A 21659-nucleotide genomic window follows, 5' to 3' on the forward strand; every position below is an offset into this window, starting at 1 on the left:
AGGGGATTCATCAGAGAAAATGACTTTGCCCCAGTCCTCAGCAGTCCACTCCCTGTACCTTTTGCAGAATATCAGTCGGTCCCTGATGTTTTTTCTGGAGAGAAGTGGCTTCTTTGCTGCCCTCCTTGAAACCAGCCCTTGCTCAAAGAGTCTCCGCCTCACAGTGCGTGCAGAAGCACTCACACCAGCCTGCTGCCATTCCTGAGCAAGCTCGGCACTGCTGGTAGTCCGATCCCGCAGCTGAAACAGTTTTAAGATACGGTCCTGGCACTTGCTGGTCTTTCTTGGGCGCCCTGGAGCCTTTTTGACAACAATGGAAGCTCTCTCCTTGAAGTTCTTGATGATGCGATAGATTGTTGACTGAGGTGCAATCTTTGTAGCTGCGATACTCTTCCCTGTTAGGCCATTTTTGTGCAGTGCAATGATGGCTGCACGTGTTTCTTTAGAGATAACCATGGTTAACTGAAGAGAAACAATGATACCAAGAACCAGCCTCCTTTTAAAGTGTCCAGTGATGTCATTCTTACTTAATCATGACTGATTGATCGCCAGCCCTGTCCTCATCAACACCCACACCTCTGTTAATGGATCAATCACTAAAACGATGTTAGCTGCTCCTTTTAAGGCAGGACTGCAATGATGTTGAAATGTGTTTTGGGGGTTAAAGTTCATTTTCTGGGCAAATATTGACTTTGCAAGTACAGTAATTGCTGTTAAGCTGATCACTCTTTGACATTCAGGAGTATATGCAAATTGCCATTACAAAAAATGAAGCAGTAAACTTTGGAAAAATTACTATTTGTCTCATTCTCAATACTTTTGGCCATGACTGTACTGTGCACTAAGACTTCTCTCTCCAAATGCTACAACATGGAGATCTGCTTTCAAGAGATCCCAAGGTTTTTAGGTCACTGGATTGCCATGTAGTAGGCATGGAAATATACCACCAAGACATGCCCCGACACTGATCGGAGTTGTAGTATCACAAAAACGTCAGTTTCGAGACCACTTTTCTGCACTTCTTTTCTGCACTTCTTTTCTGCACTTCTTTTCTGCACTTCTTTTCTGCACTTCTTTTCTGCACTTCTTTTCTGCACTTCTTTTCTACTATCCATAACATAGTTTCTCAGAACATCGCATATGAGATAAAAAAAAAAAAAAAAAATAGTATGAGACTAAATATGAAACCTTGAAAAGTCTTAACACTTCTATATCCACTAAAACTTCCAGCATGGCTGTCAGGATTTTGTTGGGAGTTGTAGGTTTGCCATCATCGCAGACCACCCTCAGACATCTGAAATGTGCAGTGTGTAGGGCAGTATACAGACTTTGGCTTCACATGTGCATTGCGCACAAGCCAAGTTGCCCTTGGGGCATGTATCATGATCATTATTGTGCACTTGTCACTGCTCTGAATATCATCATTAAAATTTTTTATTTTTTTTTTTATAAAAAACCTATATATGACATGGTATGGTCTGCAGTGGCCCACTGTATAGTACATTGTAGTGTGCTGTGCTCTACTATACAGTAAAGTGGATGGTAGTCAGATGCACACCTGCCATACGGGTGCAGAGAGGGCACACTTTTGGCCTCCGTCTGATGTGTGGTGGCCTATAGGAACATTGCAGTATGTCTTGGGAAAAGGACATTCGCTATAGGCTTAGTGCACAGATGCAGTGTACACACTGCCTTACCCCCTTGGACAGGTTAAAAAGATAATTATTTAAAGTTGTGTAGTAGCTTCACGGGAAAGTTGTCAGGTTAACATGTAATTCAGATCCCAAAACTGAAATTTAGACCGTTGGCTTCCATTGCATGTAAATAAGCCTCGGCTGGAGTGAACACGATGTAAGTAGCTTCCTGGCTAGCTAACAAAGGTCTCGTTTTCAGTCTCCTGTTGTGGCTCGTAATCAGGTGCCCCAGCAGCAGCATCACCACCACCATCATGAGCGGAAACCATTTGACCTCCTGGGTGACCTCGGAGCAGACATCTTTGCCACCCCTGCACCACAGCCAGCTGCCACTGCTAATTTTGCCAATTTTGCAAACTTCAACAGTCATACAGGTAAGAAAAAGACTCTATTGTATTACATTACTGATTTGCATTTGTGCCTGGCAAGGCTGGTTTCACACATCCCTATATCGCAGCACATGTACGGAGCGCCATCGGGTCTTGTGGCCTGAACGTAACAGCCTCATGTAGCCTATAAGGCTGCGGCGTTCAGGACAGAAGACTTAAGGTCAATCTGTGATCAAGGTTCTTACTCGAACCACGATACACGGATGTGTGAAACGTGTTAAATCTTGTTCAATATTACAGCATTAGCACAAATCACCGGCACAAGCAATACACAGAAGGGGCGAGATTAATCCATGTCGGTATTTCAGGCCCTTGTTGGTACTATCCTTAAAGTAAAGCAGCTTGTAGATGACCTGCCCGCTCTCCTGACATGTCTGCTTTACTAAATACTTGTGTTCTCCCTGAAATGAAACTTGCACATACAAGTGCATCTCACTAAATTAGAATATCATCAAAAAGTTAATTTATTTCAGTTCTTCAATACAAAAAGTGAAACTCATATATTATATAGAGTCATTACACACAGAGTGATCTATTTCAAGTGTTTATTTCTGTTAATGTTGATGATTATGGCTTACAGCCAATGAAAACACAAGTCAGTATCTCAGTAAATTAGAATATTTTATAACAGCTTGAAAAAAAACGTTTTAAAATCTGAAATGTTGGCCTACTGAAATGTATGTTCAGTAAATGTACTCAATACTTGGTCGGGGATCCTTTTGCATCAATTACTGCATCAATGCGGCGTGGCATGGAGGCGATCAGCCTGTGGCACTGCTGAGGTGTTATGGAAGCCCAGGTTGCTTTATAGCAGCCTTCAGCTCGTCTGCATTGTTGGGTCTGGTGTCTCTCATCTTCCTTTTGACAATACCCCATAGATACTTTATAGGGTTAAGGTCAGGCGTGTTTGCTGGCCAATCAAGCACAGTGATACTGTTGTGCAAACCAGCTATTGGTACTTTTTGCAGTGTGGACAGGTGCCAAGTCCTGCTGGAGAATGAAATATCCATCTCCAAAAAGCTTGTCGGCAGAGGGAAGCTTGAAGGGCTCTAAAATTTCCTGGTAGACGGCTGCGCTGACTTTGGTCTTGATAACATTGGACCTACACCAGCAGATGACATGGCTCCCCAAACCATCACTGATTGTGGAAACTTCACACCAGACCTCAAGCAGCTTGGATTGTGACCTCTCCACTCTTCCTCCAGACTCTGGGACCTTGTGGAGTGTGTCAGTGACTGCCCTCTGGACATCTGTCAAGTCAGCAGTCATCCCCATGATTGCGGAACCTACTGAAACAGACTAAGGGACCTTTTTAAACACTTAGGAAGCCTTTGCAGGTGTTTTTTGTTAATTATTTTAATTTACTGAGATAATGACTTTTGTGTTTTCATTGGCTGTAAGCCTTAATCATCAACATTAAGAGAAATAAACACTTGAACTACATCACTCTTTTTGTAATGGCAATTTATAATATGAGTTTCACTTTTTGTATTGAACGTAAATTACCTTTTTGATATTCTAATTTTGTGAGATACACCTGTATCTCTCATTGCTCTTTGATGTGCAATTCATCTGTTCCTCCTGGAAATGTATGAATACATTAACGGCTGAGCATTACCTTTCCCTGGGCCGACCTTACAGATCTTTTACTGGGTTTATAGGGGACAAACAATTTCTGGTTAGAATTACACATTAATGTCACAACACAAAGTTCTTACAGATGGTGCTCCAGAATGATTATTTCAAGGAGAATACGGCACTTAAAGAGAGTTGATAAAAACTACTACACTAATGGTCCCAGGGTGTTTTTTTTGTTATTTTTTTTAAAAAAACAAACCCACAAATGAAACCCCACTGTCCTACTGTGGGCCCCTCTCCAGTCTGCTGCCAGCATCCTCCGCTTGCCTCTTGGCTGCCTCTTGTGCTGTTTTCACTGTTGCTTATGCTTGTGTAGAGATAAAACCACATCTGGTGCTCCTATCGACCGTTCATTGGATCGGACCGTGCCGTCTTGCACAGGGCTGTGGAGTTGGTAAGCCATACCTCCGACTCGGACTCCTCAATTTCCATGACACCGACTCCAACTCCCTCATACATGGCTCATGTGATAAATTTGCTGTAGCACAGATTCATCTCAGCTAAGTCTAGACCCTTAGATCAGGAATAGGACAGACATTTATAGGACATTTCATAACTTTCCCAAATTCTTATGAAAAAATATTCCCCACAAACTGCATTGAACTACTGTACCCAATTTATTATATATTTTAGGAGTCTGAGTTGGTCCATTTTATACCAACTCCACCAAAATGGACACCGACTCCGATTCCACTTCCCTGGTCTTGCATAGGGAATTGAGAACATGCATACAGCATACTAAAATGGTGTAGAAGAGGGCTTACAGGTGCTGGTACTACATTACATTGGGAAAACCTGGTGACAGGTTCCCTTTAATCTTGACAGATATGGCTTGTCATACAGCTGTAGTTATCACAAGTGTAAGCGAGAATTGGATATCGTGATATACAGAGGACAGAGAGTGGAATTTCAGAGCTGCAGCAGATTAGCAGCTGTTGATTGGCTGCAGCAGCCATGTGACCCCCGCTGCATTGCCTAAAGAGGAAGCCAAGAGCCTGGCGGAACGCTGGCAGCAGAAATGGAGCAGTGCTGCCGGTCTGGTAGAGAATTTCCTGTTGTAGATAAAAACTTAAGGGTGAATGTATGTGTTATTTTGGAAGCACCCTGGGAACAGGTGTTACATTGTGTACATCCCCTTTTAAGAAAACATGTATCAGAAGTTGCGTATTACTAAATGTACAGTATGTGAGAGGAGCCCTAAATGCCTCGCATGTGTTTAGAGCTTTGTTAGTGCGGGTCACTTTTTTCCAACTTGCTCCTTGCGATTATATTGGTCGAGGGGCAGGTTTAATAATGCAAGGGGTTACTGAATAATTTAGGGTTTGGCGAGAAGTAGTATCAGGTTATTCTGGATTCTGGCCAAAATAATGAGTGCTATGTCTTTAATGAGATCTCGTACCTCTACACATTGTTGGGAAGTCTAGTTGTAAGCTGAGCTCACATCCCATTATACATAACCGTGTTCACATCACTCCTTTCTGTTTTATGTTTAACGGAACCTTTTTTACTATGAAAAAATATAAAAACATGGTTGAATTTTGACTTATTCTTTTGTAATAGACGCAAAGCCAACAATTTTGGTTCTGTATTAGTGTCTTAAAAGGAATGACCTTTTGTTTAAATAAGTTTTGTGTGTTAAATTTAATTTTTTTTACATTTTAATGTTTTTTTTTTCTCATCTATTTAAAAATAAAAATTGGATAAATCTTGCAATTTTCACACAGGCCACTGTGACTATTTTAGACTCTAACTTCCTGATCTTTATAGAAGACTTTTCAGCAGTCTCATGATCAGAGGCAGGATTAGTGAAATACCTGTACACACAGCTGATGGCAAAGGATCCTCCAATCACTGTAGGTAATTTCATCACTCATCCCTGTCCCCCGCCTTCACAATAATTTCACATGCTCATTATATTTTTCGATACTAAAGGCAGATGCGAGGGTCTGACCAAGTATATCGCTGCTATTGTAAATGTGGATTTCCTTGAAGACCCAGGAAGAATTGTATTAGGGTAGTCCTGGGGCCAGTGTGAAAATTGCAAACGTAATACATATTTTTTTTTTAATACATATTGTGATATGGAAAAAGACCCTCTTTACTATTTTTTTGTACTTTATTTTAACACGACCTTTCATCATTTTTTGTCTTATAAACTGTACATTTCTGCACATGCATTTCAGGTCAGATCTGTGGAAATCTACTTTTTCTGACTTTTTATGAGTGCACAGTGTTCCAGTGGGATGAGCGCACACCTCCATGGAGCCGAACAAAATTAAACGCCCAAGGGAATACGAAAAATCACACATTAGGTGCCAGAATCAAGAAGCAGAAAAACATTTTTTAATGTACAAGAATGTACAGTTTATAAGGCAAACATTGGTGAAAAGTCATCTTTAAACAATAGGTTATTTTCTGACAACACATTCCCTTTAATTGTGAAGTTTAGTGTCTGGGATTGATGGTGTTCTGTCATCAGTATATGATCCATGTGAGGCTGACATTGTACAATACCAATCACAACGCATGGGAGATGGCGGTGCTGTGTCTGCTACGTGGGGGGTCACATCTCGCTGTGCTCTCCTACATTGGGTGTTCTGTCTGGAGCAGCGAAAAACAGTATTCTGATTTACCCCAATCTATACATTTATTTGAGTGAGACGAAGTTATAAAACTTTGGACATTTCCCTTTTTTTTTGCAATGTCCAATTTTTTTTCCTTCCGACTGTATTTCGCTGTTTAGACAGTATTCACCCCTCTCACTCCTTGGTGGAGTGCCCAACCTGATGTATTCCCTCCCTAAAACTCCACCGGAGCTCCCTTTTGTCTTTGTGGTGGTTGTGTTGGATGTGCCTGCCCTGATCACACATTGATGATGTCGCCAAGGACCCGCCATGTTGCAAAACCGCATGTAAATGCACATCACTGCCACATCCCACAACCCCGTCTTCTCCATCTTTACCCAGTATAAGTAATAATGACTGCCATGTCCTCATTGTGCTACATTAGACATTCGTGTCTTCACTGATTAATGATCTGTTTATTTTTCATGTTTGCGTTACTTTGTAGTATTATGTTACTCATCCTCATTAACACCATTATATTATTTTGTTTTTCCCTTCTGTTTTCCACATTTTACAGCTAACAATTCTGCCAATGCAGACTTTGCAAACTTTGATGCATTTGGACAGTCTAGTGGCGCAAGTAGTTTCGGAGCGTTCCCCTCATCAAGTCAGACACCCACCCAGCCATTACATACAGGTAGTCCTGCCTCTCCTGCAGCTTGTGTAGGAAACGCCTTGTGCCCTAGCGGACAGCGAGGTGCTGACATCTCCGTTCTCGTGCCTGTTGTGTTTCTTACATCTTACATCTGCAGTGCTGTGCATTATACGTGTTGTGTTCTTTATAGATAGATAGAATGTGTGTAACCTTTCTTATACTATCTATGTCTGTTTCTTGGTATGCTTTTCCTTCATGCGTGTTATATCTCCAGCATGGCTATTCTCCTCTAAAATAGTTGTTGATACTTTACACTTTTCCTTTTTTCCCCCATAATTTATGGCTGTTTTGTGTGTAAATGTTAATATTCAGTCCCCATTTGAGGGCACTACATGTTTCTGCCATATAGTACAATGTACATTCACTCACAAATGTCATGATTCATGGAGATGTGAGGCTGATGGCACAAAACTACATTTTAGTCTTATCTAATTACGCCTAACTCCCTCACTGTCATGGGTTACAGCCACACCTCTGGGTGCTTGGATAGCTAAGATGCCTTTCAGAGATGTAGGAGAACACTATTTTTTCTTCTACTAGACAGTTGATGTAAAGAGTTAAGCTGGCCTTACCCATTAGATGGCTGTCGAGCGCTCCTGCGTTCTCTGAGAAAGCCGCTGACAGACACATCAGCCGGTGGAGTATCTTGAGAGAGAATAATACAGTCGGCAGTCCCAAATTAGACATGCATGATTGACATCTCCCCTGACCATAAGTCAGCCGGCACCCCCATGCACATTATACTGTCATCAATATCGGCAACTTCAGGAGTCTAATGTGCATGGACCTCCTTTATTAGGATGTATTTTCGACTCCTTATTTATAGATTTAGACACAATGCAACCGACCCGATCGGCCACGTGCAATCCAATCCGGTTGTTTAAAAGCCTGTTTAGGTAAAGACCAGAATCATCTGTGCACAGAACGATTGTTCATACGATCATTCTGTGCACATAGAATATTATCGGCAGCACATCACCTGTTTACTCAGAGCAATGTGCTGCAGAGAACGATCAGATCTCTTACTGAGTGAGCGTTTTGCTCATTTGTCGGTGATTGCTGGCATGTCTACACATACTGATAATCCAGAAACCAATATTCTAACAGACACTCGCTCCAGGTTATCGACCTGTGTAAATGAGTTTATTAACACTAGTGTCATGGTTTACAGCTGAGCACTGACCGCTGGCCGTGGTGTAATTTAATTTTGCTAGAAGAACCGGCTCTGCAATCAAGTTTTTGAATAGCATGGCAGAGTGACAAGAGCTGGAGCAGCCCAGGATTGACATATTGATGGCCTATCCTTTATATATGCCATTAATATCAGATTGTGTGGGTCGACTTCCCAACCAATCAGCTGGTTTATAGTGAATTTAGGTTGATCTGCAGTACCTGAGAACGGCCACTACAGTGTGTGGAGCTGTGCTGTTCTGGCTTCATACATAATGTAGTTATGGCGGTTGTGGGAACTAGTAACAGCTGATTGGTGGAGGCGCCAAGTGTCACACCCCACTGATCTGATATTGATGACGTTTCCTAGGAATTGGCATTCAGTCTCTCAATATCTGGGCTACCCTTTTAATTATTTATTGCTCCCAATGTCATACAGTTTATTTTATGCCATTATAACTCATAATGCAAAATACATTTTCATTATTTTGGAAAGTTTAAAGCAGATCTGTCAACAGATTTCACAAAATAACTACATACATTATGAAATGGCTCACTGCCCTGATGAGACTGATATACTTACTTTGAAAATCCATGTCATGGTGGCTGTATAATCTGGATATTAAGGCAAGCATTTTAGGTGTGTAGCTATCTCTGGACGCCTAAAATGCTCATTATATTATCAGGCATAAAACCCTCCAAAAATAATTATGCAGCCGTATTAAGTAAGTATACCGCCTCCTCAGGTCTGACATTCTTTCATAGTGTATGCATTGAGTTCTGTGAAATGTGGTGACAGATCTGCCCCTCTGTACTATGGGAACGCAAGGCCAGTAAATTATACGCTCCACAACCACACATGAGACTGCCCTGCTGTGAGGACCAGCTGAGACAGTCCTTCCTGTGAGAGCGCATTTTGTGATGGTTGGTCCGAGGTGACTAATAAACCGTTGCCCTCCTTGGCTATCCAAGCATGACGACTCTTTTAAGGATTTTAATAAGACTTTGTGTAAGTAGAAACATTCACTTGGCTGCTTTCCTGCACTTGAAACGGCTTACTGAAGATTAGCAGGGGAAAGTCATAGGAATTGTGCAAGAGAGCAGGCAAAGCAAGAAAAAGGACCGTGACCTAAATCGTCACCAGTCACAGGGATAAAGTGGATTCTCATTCATTTAACCCCAGGACCATATCACCGTGCATGCTGCCAGGATCACATACCCCGGTCCCGGCTGTTGCTGATGATCAGGGGTTGGTAGATGCCTCTGTGTTTTAGGCCGGCACAGAACAGTCTATAAGATCAAGCCGAGTACCATGCCCAATCTTGCCAACCCTGATCTCCAATTTTCAGATAGCCATTTAAAGAAGTATAAAAAAAATAATCAGCAAAGCCCAACTGTACATAATTACCTCTTTTTCTTTAATGATCAGGGTTTGTTCTAGGAAATGTTCCTAAAACTATTTTCTGTTGATCACTATAAAGCTATTAGTATCCGCTTGTCCCTATTGTGACAAATGGAGACCCTCTAAACTTAAGTGTCCACTGAAAAGAAATGCAGCATTTACACGAGAACCTTAAGGGGGGTGTATTAGCATGAGAGGTCCACCTAGTTATTAGACCAAACAGCACAACCATTATTGAGGTTATTACAGTCCAGAAGAAAGAGTTCCCTTAGTCTAGTCCTGGTCTTACCAAGGATTGACGTTCGCTGATGTGTACGGGCACATTCGCTTACATGCACTGATCGGCCATAACCTAAAAGCCTCCTGCCGAACATAGTGTGAAAGTGCTGCAAGAACACATCTGTCACTTTGAGGCATGGACTGCACAAGACCTCTGAAGGTGACCTGTAGTATCTGCACCAGGAATTAGCAGTGGAGCCCAAGTCCTGTAAGCTGTGAGATAGGGTCTCCAAGGATTGGACTTTGTTTTCTAGACAAGTCAACACCAAATTTTTACAGTGTGCTATCCATCTGAAAGTGGCCCCCTGCCATTTAGGGTACATGTAGTTACATAAAGGGTTGTATTTGGCCCATAACAAAGTTTAGACATGTGATAGAAGTCCATATAACATCCATATAAAAGTCAGTAGTCAAGATTTCCCAGCATCACACTACTTCTCCCAGCTCACCTCCTCCCATAGAGGGCATCCTATCCATGATCCTGTCCCTGTTTCACGTTTTGGCCTTGCTTTGGCCACCTTTGGTAGGTACCGACTACTATGTACAGGGAACCCCCCACAAGACCTGCAGTAATCCATTTGTCTACTGGGATCTGTTTGGTCAGTAGCTCCTTACACTTGCCCGTATTTCCTGCTTTCACCACATCAATAACTGACTGTTCACTTGCAGCCTAATATATCCCACCGCTTGTTAGATGCCATTGTCACCAATGTTATTTACTTCACCTGTCCATGGTTTCCATGTTATGGCTCATCGGCGCTGCCATCAGTCATTCAGGAAATGCTGCGCTCATGAATACAGGCGATTATAGCGGAGTCCTCTGTATTATTTATTTTTGTCTAGTATAAAAACAGCTCAGTCTTTTTTTTTTTTTTTTTTGTACCTTTTGATGGCATGTCTAGTCTGGCCTGTCATGATCTGTGATGTTTGAGTGAAAGACTAGTCAGGCTGTGTTCCTACGTAGCATGAATGCTCTATTATTTTGTACAGAAAATCTGCGTTGAACTGGCTAAGCAAACTCTGTGATTTCACGAATACTCCCACTGCGTGTTTAAAGACGCTGTTCAACTGTACATTTTTTGGGCCTTTCTCATTTTTTTGTTTCCATAGGCTTTAATAGGGAGCCTCAAGAAATGCATGTAGAACAAAAAGGAAAGCGCTTTGTAAAAGGCATTTATGAAATAAAATTACTATTGCTTTTTTGGTGTGAAGATCTGCAGAAAACATGCAGATTAAAAGCAACAAAAAGCCTTCAGCACTTGCGCTAGTTGTGAACACTGCCTAACACCGCCTCCAGCTATGCTCCCTTCTGCATTAGGGGAGCAGTGTTAATGACGGCTGCACCTTTCTGCTAGGTCGTGTGCACGATGGGCAGGTGAATGATGTCACCGGGTTGTGCACATGTCCTGGCCGATACGTTCACACAGTCCTCACCTGTCCATGCGGATTGAGCAGTGCTCGTCACCTGCTTTATGATTTTTATGCCACATTAGCACTTTGTCTCCTACAGGCGGATGCAGTCAGGGGCAAAATCTATTTCTTTCTAATCCATAAAAATTGCACATGTAGCATTAGCCTCGGTTTCTCGCCCACATTCCCTTGTATTAGGACGTCCGCACCTCCTTATGTTCCAGCTTCCTGCTTTCCTTCAGTGGTGGAGAAAGTGTAAGGGATTGTTCCCAACACCCAGCTTTTCCTGACGCTCTAATATAATAACATGGACTGTCAGAGGAATGTGCTGAGCTCCAGATTATAACACGGCCTTCCTGAATTACCAGAAGACAGTAGTGGGTGGTCCAGAGGAAAAAGCCTGTTAAGTTATTGTCTTGACTCTTTGTATCTTTAAAGACAAGCCGGAAAGAAAGCTTCCTCTCGTTTTGGTCCCCACCATGGTGCCCCCTTTCTAGTCGTGTATGGTGTGTTTGTACCAGGTCCATACCGCCTGGTTCTCGTAATGCTGCTCAGTATTAGCGGCCTGCATTTTCATTTGGTCATGCATGTGTTTTTTTTGTTTGTTTTTTAGTTCTAATTTTCTTTTAATTTCTTTAAACATTGCTTTTTTTTTCCTCTGCAATCCCTTCTTTTTCTTTTTTCACCTTTCATGGCCACTCAGCGTTCAGAACGCTCTCTACCAGCTGCAGTGTTGGTGACTTTACGTCTGCTTTCTCTCTGCAGACCTCTTACCGTAAGTCTTACCCGTCCCACCATGGGGCGACTTCTGATGTTTTATTTGTACTAGCTGTGTGTAGTTTTTATATTGTAGTCTAGATGATGTTGTGTTTGTGAATGGATTAAAGGGGGTTCATAATAATGTATTTACTGTAATCTGATAATTGAGGTATAGTGACCTGCCCGCTAGTATTGCAGTGGTTGATGGTCTTTGACCTACAACTCTGTGTAGCACTCTTCGCCGGACTCCTCACTGTCTTCTACCTGGCTGCCTGTGATGCCCAAGACCATGAGCCACTCAGGAGTCTGGAAATACGGCCAACTGCAATGGTTGGAAGTCATAGTTTTTTCTGCATAAACTCAATTGGTGACCGCCATGGACGGCACAGGCTTCAGCTGGAAAAGGATAGCAAGGGTATCCCTTGAATGGTGCATTTAAAGTGACACTTTCCAGGCAAGTAATGTCCATAGCTATCCAAATCTTAACTTTTTTTAATTTTGTAAAAAAGTTATGTTTTTTAACATTTTCAAAATTCATAGATTACGAACACTTTGGACTGTTTGAGATGGATTTTGGATGGTCTATTTATATAATTCTCTCAACTTCTACAAACTTAATAAAAACAAATGATCTTGTCATGTTGGCCTGAAACTACTGTGATGTTCCAGCTTTCTGCCTTTATGTTCTTAAACTTAAACACAGATTCACATTTTACTGCTTTAGGTGAATGTTTCAGCATCTGTCCAGACTAGTTCAAGAAATCCAGCTTTATTTTATAGGTACAAATGCAAATGCGAACTTTGCTCAGTTTGACAACTTTCCCAAGTCCTCCAGTGCTGACTTTGGGGCCTTTAATTCAACTGGACCTAGTAAAACGACTGCTGTTAGTAAACCAAGTCAGCCATCAGCAGATAAATATGCAGCTCTCGCAGACTTAGACAATATCTTCAGCGGTGTGCAAGGTAAGATTATCATAATTTTGGAAAAATCTTAGGGGACAAAGTGTGAATAGCATAAGGGGACACAAAACATAAAATACGCAGAAAAATATTGTAGCACTTGCTTCATCTTTCTCTTCTATTTTGTATCTTGTTACATTTAAGACTGAGAAGTATGTTAAAAGGGTATTCTCAAGTTGTCTCTTGAGCAGCTCAGAGCTTAGCAGTCTCCTTGGTCTCATCTCTTCCTGGTTTTTGGAAGGGCGGGCTCTCCTCCTTGAGTGACAGCTCTGGTGAATAATAGTGCCTAAGTTATGGTAGAATTATATAGCTCAGCACAAGTTCTGCTGTAACACATTCAGCCATCAGTGGTCAGCTATCAATGGTTTGTTCTGGGGTCTACACTGAGATAAAAGGGCATTTGAATAAGCGCACAGCTTGGGCAAGCGAGAGGCACGAGCTGTGATTATGAGCCCTGCTTTGTGGGAAGCCGATGCTTAGGCTGGTGACTTTGCAAGATTTATAATAGCAGCTTGTCAGGAGTTGAGAGGGAGGTGAACAGCTATCTGCTGTATTTAAATAAACAGGCTTGGCAGAGCTGACTGGGATGTTGTGAGTTAACCCCCTCTCCTGGAATATAACTTCTTGCACATTTGGCCAGGGTGTAGGCACACTAGTGGCCGAGCTTCAATGAAACCAATTGTATACTATGAAAGATAAAGGTTCTCATTGAAGGAGAATGACAGCAGATCGTAAAAGCAAGTACATTGCAAAGGTGCTTATTTTCATGCTAAATAACTAAAGCAATTTTATAACTTGAGAATACCCCTTTAAGAAATCTTCTATGTCTAATGAATCTCAACCTTGCCTTCCTCCACTCCCTCCCTTTTTTGTGTCTGGCTGTAGGAACACTGGCTGCAGCAGTTGCTCCCATCCACTGTCTTATCTGCAAGCTCCTCCCCTTTGTCTCCGTTTTCCAGATTAAAATTGATAACATCAGCGGGCAATTAACCCCTCTGTTCCCTGCAGGATTTCCACAACTCAGTTTTTTTTCTTCAGTAGCATCCAAAAACCTTGAAGAATGACAGGCGGTAGAAACAACATTTATCTCCTGTTTAGTAAAGATATACTTTCCTGGTCACCACCCATATATGGATCCACAAAGGTCATCCTGCAGCTATTCCAGCAGCCTGGCTGCAGTCTTAAGTACCAGGCACTGGTGGTCATGACCGACTTAGAAATCAATCAGTCAATATATAACTTTCTATGTGCGGGACCAGAGCTTTGTAGCAGGAAGGGCCTATGAAAAGACCCCCATGGATTGGTGAACTAAAGGGGTCTAGTAAAGTATAAGTTTAAGAGATGGGCTGTGGATTTATAGGGTCGCTATAAGATAGTTACCATTCCTTGTTAAAGACTTACTATAGGAGATGACCTAAATAACGTATAGTGGTGGAATTACTCATGGCAGCCAATCAGATTCTCTAACCTGTACTTTTAGTTGATCTGTTGTCAGATATTTACTACTATCGTGTCCACTTATAAGAGCCCTTTCTTCCAGGAGGCAGTACACAAGGAAGTGGCTACAGTGGTGCACCAGTGTCTTCTGCGCCCGTCCCAGCTGCTCCAGCCCCAACCGATAAGTATGTCTAAGTTAAGGATATTCTTCATTTCAGATTAGTTGGTTAACTATTTTATTGTATGTTTAAAAGGAATAACATTACATAAATTCAGGTTTTAGAAGATTTGGTGGTATCCAATGACTATGAAGCAGATATCACTATTAATCGGTGAAACAAGTAGTCTCCTACATATTTAGTAAAGATAGCTATGTCCACATAATCTCTATATAAAAATGTCTATTTAGTGTTCTGTGTTATGAGAGATGAGGTTTTCATCAACTTCATTCGTTTTTTATATCCTGAAATATAACGATTGTGGGAAGGGGGACTATTGGTTCTCCTAAGGAAACCAGTCAAGTGCGGATTCTTATTGATCATGCTCCACGACTGAAAAGTGTGCAAATGAAAGAAAGTTGTCTTTCAAGTGCCACGGTGGAGAGGTAGCTACCCAATATCCACCTACAGAATAATTTTTCAATGAGTTTTTGGCTTGGCTATTGTCACTGACTATGTTTCACGACTAATAGGGTCAGACATTGACTGCTGCTCCTAGGAAGCACTTGTGGGTGAATTTTGTTTCATTTTGCGAGAGAGGGGTTACATTTATGCAAATTAGCTAATATGAGGCATCAAGTGACGGATCGCACCACTGAGCTTAATACACTGATAAGTCAATTTTTCCATTTCCGTTTTATCCCTCATGTGGCAAGAATAATGAGGATTTCCTAATTACGGAAGCCACATCAAAAGCTATTACCCCAGAATTTTGGCATAAAAAGCTTTGAAAAGTTACAAAAGTTTGGCTCAACACAAAGCAATGCTAAAATTTTGTTGTTTATGGAGGTCTCACTCCAGTTTCGCTCAGTTCCGACAAAATGTGTGCAGCTGGGGCTCGATGGGAGCGTGGCAATCCCCGCTCTTAAATTTTATAACAAGCAGTGGAGCTCCTTACGCTACAAATCTTACTCCAGTTACTGACTGGAGTACGATTTGTTTTGAGTCGCACGATACTTGACTAGATGCACATGAATCTGAAGCGTCTTACTCCAGCACGCCGCCTCCTCAAGACCAGGGTGAGAATTGTCAGTCTTGATAAATCAGAGACATAGTGTAGTTATCGTTAGGTTGTAAATGGGCCAATTTGCCTGAGTAATGTTGAGCTTCAATACCAGACACTGCCCATGGTCATGAGGGGGGAGCTGTTTGAGAAAAATCAAGGTAAATGCTTCTTCCTAACCTCAGACCTATCCTTTATGGCTTAGCGCATGCTGTTCCGTCGAGCCAGGAAACTGTTTAAATTGTCTTTGTCCAAAGTGATCTGACAGCTGCATAGTCTTGGAAGGTAGCAGACATCTTTCATGCCTGATTTAAGATGGTTTCTGTGTGTCTTCCAGCAATGTATTTGGGATCCCTGCTGCAGTCCCAGCAGCGCACACACACCCTGCTCCGTCAGTTGCGGGAGCCTTTGGAGGTAAGACATCTTTTGATCTTGCCATTAGGGGCTCTGATGGAAGCCGAATGCCAGTGTAAACAGAGCTGAGTAACTTAATTCTGGATAAAACAACACAATGTCCCCGTAATTATCCCACCAAATCCATCTCCGGTAATTAGAGTGGAATATTACATTATATACCAGGGTTACTAATCGTTATATGTTCATTTTCTAGCTCCTGCCTCTACAAACCCGTTTGTTTCTGCTTCCGTTGCACCTGCTGTGAACCCGTTCCAGACAAATGGACGAGCGCCTCCAGGTATGGGGAGAGTCCTGTACGATTCACCAGAAATGCTGATATTCTAGGAGTTGGTATAATTGTCTGCCTTCCTTACTGTGATTACTGTTCTACAGTTTTCTCATAGATATATGAGCCTTCTATTATAAGTCACTTTTTCTTCTCTCTGAGCTGGACCAGTCCTGGAATCATTAACACCTTATAACATGGTGCAGCATAGATTGTAAAGGCGCCCAAACACACTAGACATTAGCTGATGAACATGAACAATCTCCATCATAACGAATAGTCATTTTAACCAATCGGACGGCCATATTATGAAACCAAGTCGGCCGACAAATGGACAAAAGTCCTTTTTGTTTGAACACTCCCAGAGAGATCTTTAGTTCATCGCCCAGTGTAATTGCACATGTGTGTCCAGTTCGGATGGCTGTAGTGGCCAATATGAACTGCAGTGTGTAAGGCTGACTGGTTGTTCAGACATCAACCTACTCCTATTTTTTATGTATGGCCAACGTAAGAAAAGGCATAAATACAAGCAGAAACCTTCCTACTTCTAATCCCAACACTGTTGATATACCTAAAATGGCACCACTCAGTAGTGTCTGATATGGTTACTCAAGAATCTCGAGAGTGAGGATCTCCGTCCCATGGTCTTCTGGCAAGGAATTGAGCTGATCGATAACGCTTCATTCTTTGTCCATGAGAATACTGTAAATAACGGAGTGGATCCTGTGGATAAGCAATGAATATCTTTTGGTGGCAAAAGCCCTCAATAGGATATTTCTTGATATTTCTACCCCCTACAGCCCCCTATACACATTAGATAGCTGTCAGCCGAAGGATCGTTAAGCCAACAGCAGTCTCCCCCAACTTCTCGGCCGAGCTCTCCTGTGATCTCTGAGAGAGCCGCTCCCAGCCTCCTCTGGCATCGGCTTATTTTTCAAAGCACTAAAGGATCAGTTGTGGGTGATTGGTGAGGACCCAGATGTACTCGCTGATCCCACTGATACCGATGTATGAGGGCTTTACCTGTTCGGACTATCATAGATCCCAATAGCGCAGTTTTCTGTACGTTATGTCTCTGAGGATACAACCCTCTAAGTAGTATCATACTCCGTCTGTTCAGTTCTGTCTTTAAGGGTAATTGTCAGCTCCATTTGGGAGTCAGAGCCTCAGTTTGTTTTCCAAGCGTTCCAGCGCTGTATGACTTTTTAGTAGAGACTCCTGATGAAGGGTCTGGTATAATAATTATCACAACATAGCAGCCATGTCCCCAGAAGGCTAATTGAGCTTCTACTCGGATCTACCTACCCTGCACACATCCTGCCCTTGCTCCCACTCCAGACGAGAAATGCAAGAGAGCAAGGATGTCGGGTCAGAGATGACAGGAGGGATAGAGGCAGAGGATACGCCCTGTCAGTGGTCACCGGATTTACTTATGGCGCAGCAACACTTTGAAAACTATTTATAAAGGGATCTCAGCCTTATTTGAAAAATATACTGAGGAGGGACCTGACTCCTTCCCTCTACATGCCTGTGTGATCAGTTTGGCTTCCAAACTAGTGGTGACAGGTTCGCTTTAAAGTAAAATTGTATTCTTCAGAAGATTTTCCTGAAACCATGTATTGAAGGCCGCTTTGTTACGCCAAGACTTCTCTGGAGCTTTCCTCCCTCACAGTTGGCATGCCTGCTCTGTACTGTATTAGCAAACTACGAACCTTGGAAGACCACTTTTTAAATTCTCAACCAGGAGTCCGTGATGGTCACACGACCGAGATGGACTACCCAGGTGCCCCATTTCACCCATTCCACCAGACCAGACTACCGACAGCTGCAGGAGCAATGGATGTCTGTGAGTAGTTTGCCCGTTTTCTCCAGCCCTGGTGCTGATGGCATGCCATGCTTGGCATTCACATTATTTGCAACTCCTTACTTTTCATTACCTCTCACATCATGGAACATTTTATCAATCCATCTAATTTTTTTTTTGCATATTGCTGTTTTTGTCTTGTATTAATGTGGACTTTTGGATGTTTTTGTTGCAAGGCTTATGATGGCACCTGTAAGTCTACAGATCTCACCATTTGCACGTTTCCTGTGTTTTCCTTTTTTTTTTTTTTTCACCCAAGCATTTCATAAATTTTTAGCCAAAGCTCCTGTCCTGTTATTACGAGGACTTGATAAATCTTTTACACAATGGCATTCACCATAGGAAGCCACAGCGACACTGAGATTGACATTGTGCAGCCATGGGACATACAAAGTCTCAGGGTAGACAGTGTCTGACATCACTGGCACAAACATATTGGGCTTCTTCTCAGACATGTTACAAAAAACTTTACGTTTCTAAAGGTTGCACACTTAAGGGGTTATCTGGGATTAGAATCCAGTGTTACCCATGGGCTGAGTTTGGTACTACACCTCAGCCCTGTCCAATTGGATGAGTCGGCATCATACAGATTCAGCCCACGGACAAGGAAAGGTGCTGCTTTTGGGAAAACAAAATCTGATGCAATGTTCTCATGTCCAGTGATGAGCCGTTAGAACGGATCCAGCTGCAATCCGTTGTCAAAAAAGTTGTGCCGACACAACTTTATTGTACGGGGAAAAAAAACTGATCATTTTTTCTTAAGATTGAATTCTATAGAAAATGGATCCGTTTTTCTTTGATTTAAAAAAGATCCGTTTTTTTGCTTACTGGATCAGTTTCATATAAAAGAAAACGGATGATTCCTTAACCGAACCATTTTCCATAGATTTTGTTCATTAAAAAGAAAAAGATCCAGTTGAAATCAGTTTTTTTTTAAAAAATTTTTAAGCCGGATAAAAAAAGTTCTCTGCAAAGCTTTGCTGTATCCCTTCTAACGGATGATTACTGGACATGTGACCATAGCCTAACCCTGTTTTTTTTTTTTTGCCATGGGGATTACCTATTAAAGGGGCGGCCCAAGATTGAGACTGATCTATCCACAGGATAGGTGTCTGAACAGTGGGGGTTCTACTGCTGGCATTCCTAAAAATCACAAGAAGGCAGTCCTGAGTCCACATTTTAAGGGGAATCTGTCACCCCCCCCCCCCCCCCCCCGGGACTTTTCAGACCTCTAATATGGGCTTACAGGTGATAGACATGTGAATCTATACTTACCTGTATGGCCCATATTAGAGGTTTGCTTGCTTTGAAATTGCTTTTTATTAAATTTGTTTTGATTAGGTTCCCGTCCGGGGGACTCGAATAAATCCCCATCTATTAACTTAATTTCCAGATCCCGCACCTGCGCAATTTAACTTGTACGGACGGCACAGTAATCCCTGCCGTCTGTGTATCCTTGTGGAGCTGGAAACTTGTACGCAGGCGCCAGCGAGTCACTCTGCCTTCCTGGCGCCTGCGTACAAGGTTCCTGCTCCACAAGGCTGCACAGACAGCAGGGAGAAGAGCGCCGTCTGTACAGGTAAATTGCACAGGCGCGGCATCCGGCTGGGAACTGGACGTCACAGAGCACTATGACGTGCAGGGGAGTGGGGAATATCGAAATGAAGCTAATAGGCGGGGATTTCTTTGCTTCCCCTGGACGCGAAGCTTGTCAAAACTAATTCAATAAAAAGCTATTTCAAAGCAAGCAAACCTCTAATATGGAACATACAGGTAAGTATAGATTCACCTTCCTATCACCTGTATGCCCATATTAGTGGTCTGAAAAGTCCCAGGGGGTGACAGACTCCCTTTAATGGAGCCGTTCTTGAACATGTGAAATACTTTGGCATCTATGGGAGTGCTGGAAATAGCTGATTGCTGTACTCCGCTATCCCCGTACTGTTGAGTGGAGCACTAGTGCGCATGCTTGACAGCTGCTCCATAAAAAAACGGAAACTTGAGGACCCCCTTATTGTGAACAGCAGGCGTCCAAGTACTAAGACCCTCACCAAAGTGATAAATGTTCACCATGGGCTAACCTCTTTGAACAGTTACTCCTAAAATTGCAAGCCATCTCCTATCCATCAAATAGTAGATCACTCGCTGATTGCTGGGACCCCATCAGTCCTGAGATCTGGGCCCCATCTTGAATGGAGTTGAGATGAGCAGTCCCTGGCTCTATATCATTCATTGTGTATGGGATTGCCTGAGAGTTTCACATGTTCGGTCCTAGGATCGCTGGGGTTTTCATCGTTCAGACCCCCAGCAATCCGAAAGTTATTCCCTGTCCTATGGATGGGAGATAACTTGTCATTTTTGGAATAACCCTTTGAAGGGAGTCTGCCAGTAGGTTTTTGCTGTGTGTTCTGAGAGCCGCGTGATGTTAGAGCAGAAACCCTAATTCCAGCGATGTGTCACTTACTAGTTTGTGTTTCTGTTTGAATAAATTCAGTGTTTACGTAGCCGGAAATTATCACTGCAGGACATCCTGCCTCATGGCTTCTGGTCCAACCACGCCCCACCACTGATTGGCAGCTTTCTGCCTACGCAAGGTGTACACAGAAAACTGTCAATCAGTGGTGTGGACGGAGTTATACAGGGCTCTGCATTCCCAGCTCTGCTAGATCTGCAGCAAAGAAAACTGATTCTGTCACAACTGCTGCACCCAGTAAACTAAGTGTTACATTGTTGGAATCAGGATCTCGACCCCTACCTCGTGCTGCTCTCAGATTACATGGCAAAAACCTGCTGACCGATGCCCTTTAATGTATTTGGTCATAAATATAAAGGCTGTGCTACACTCTGCAGATGTTGTCTCCGTAGTATGTAGATCTGACTGCACTCACTTCAGTTTATGATGGTTAATGCTCCCTGCAATGTCTCAGTTTTCTTTCCAAGGGCATTCCCAGTCTTCCCATTCGCATGCCAGACTATAAATACAGGTGATCGTCTCATGTTTCTACCCAGGATTTCCTGTTGCAGTTCCCTATGTTTCATTCCCTGTGTGTGGAAACGTATGAGCATGCACCTGTCTGAATAGGTCTTGGTCTACTGGAGCTATTCCTTATTTTGTTGTGATCTGTTTTTTTCTTTGTGATTTCCTTTGGATAAATGCATTCCGCCATTGTTTATGCCGAGTATTGACCCATTCGCATTTGTGCATGTTTGTAAGGGTCTAAATTGTGCTTGTGACGTAGCATTTACTGTAAAGCGGTCACTCATACTGTGCCTTGTGTTCAGAACGCAAGTATTTGCTTACCAAAATGCAGTTCACTGCGCCATTGTTCTCATCTTCCCCTTGTTTTTGTGGTTATTTGATGAGATCGTATATAACTTGGCCGTGATCAGAGTTCTCATATCTGTCCTTGTGCCAGCGAAGCTTGTTCTCTGGGTGTCAGCCACAATCACATGGTAGTATGAGGGACCGCTTATG

At 42.5% G+C, this 21659-nt stretch overlaps 1 protein-coding gene across 7 annotated transcripts in view; it reads left to right on the forward strand.

Annotated features, from left to right (window-relative positions):
• AGFG1 (ArfGAP with FG repeats 1) overlaps nt 1-21659 on the forward strand; it is a 62552-nt gene that overhangs the window by 35406 nt on the left and 5487 nt on the right. For 2 of the 7 annotated variants that reach the window (XM_073674420.1, XM_073674421.1), the window contains exons 5-11: nt 1894-2068; nt 6863-6982; nt 12801-12983; nt 14521-14602; nt 15976-16052; nt 16249-16332; nt 18065-18166. In XM_073674420.1, the coding sequence (XP_073530521.1) occupies nt 1894-2068; nt 6863-6982; nt 12801-12983; nt 14521-14602; nt 15976-16052; nt 16249-16332; nt 18065-18166 (823 nt within the window). Of the gene's footprint in view, nt 1-1893; nt 2069-6862; nt 6983-12800; nt 12984-14520; nt 14603-15975; nt 16053-16248; nt 16333-18064; nt 18167-21111; nt 21282-21659 lie in introns of those variants that run through there. The other 5 variants (XM_073674425.1, XM_073674423.1, XM_073674427.1 and 2 more) reach the window with 4 other exon arrangements.

This window comes from Phyllobates terribilis, unplaced genomic scaffold, assembly GCF_046119375.1.
Source record: "Phyllobates terribilis strain yellow unplaced genomic scaffold, ASM4611937v1 Scaffold_3__8_contigs__length_932513732, whole genome shotgun sequence".
NCBI classification, from domain to species: Eukaryota; Metazoa; Chordata; class Amphibia; order Anura; family Dendrobatidae; genus Phyllobates; species Phyllobates terribilis.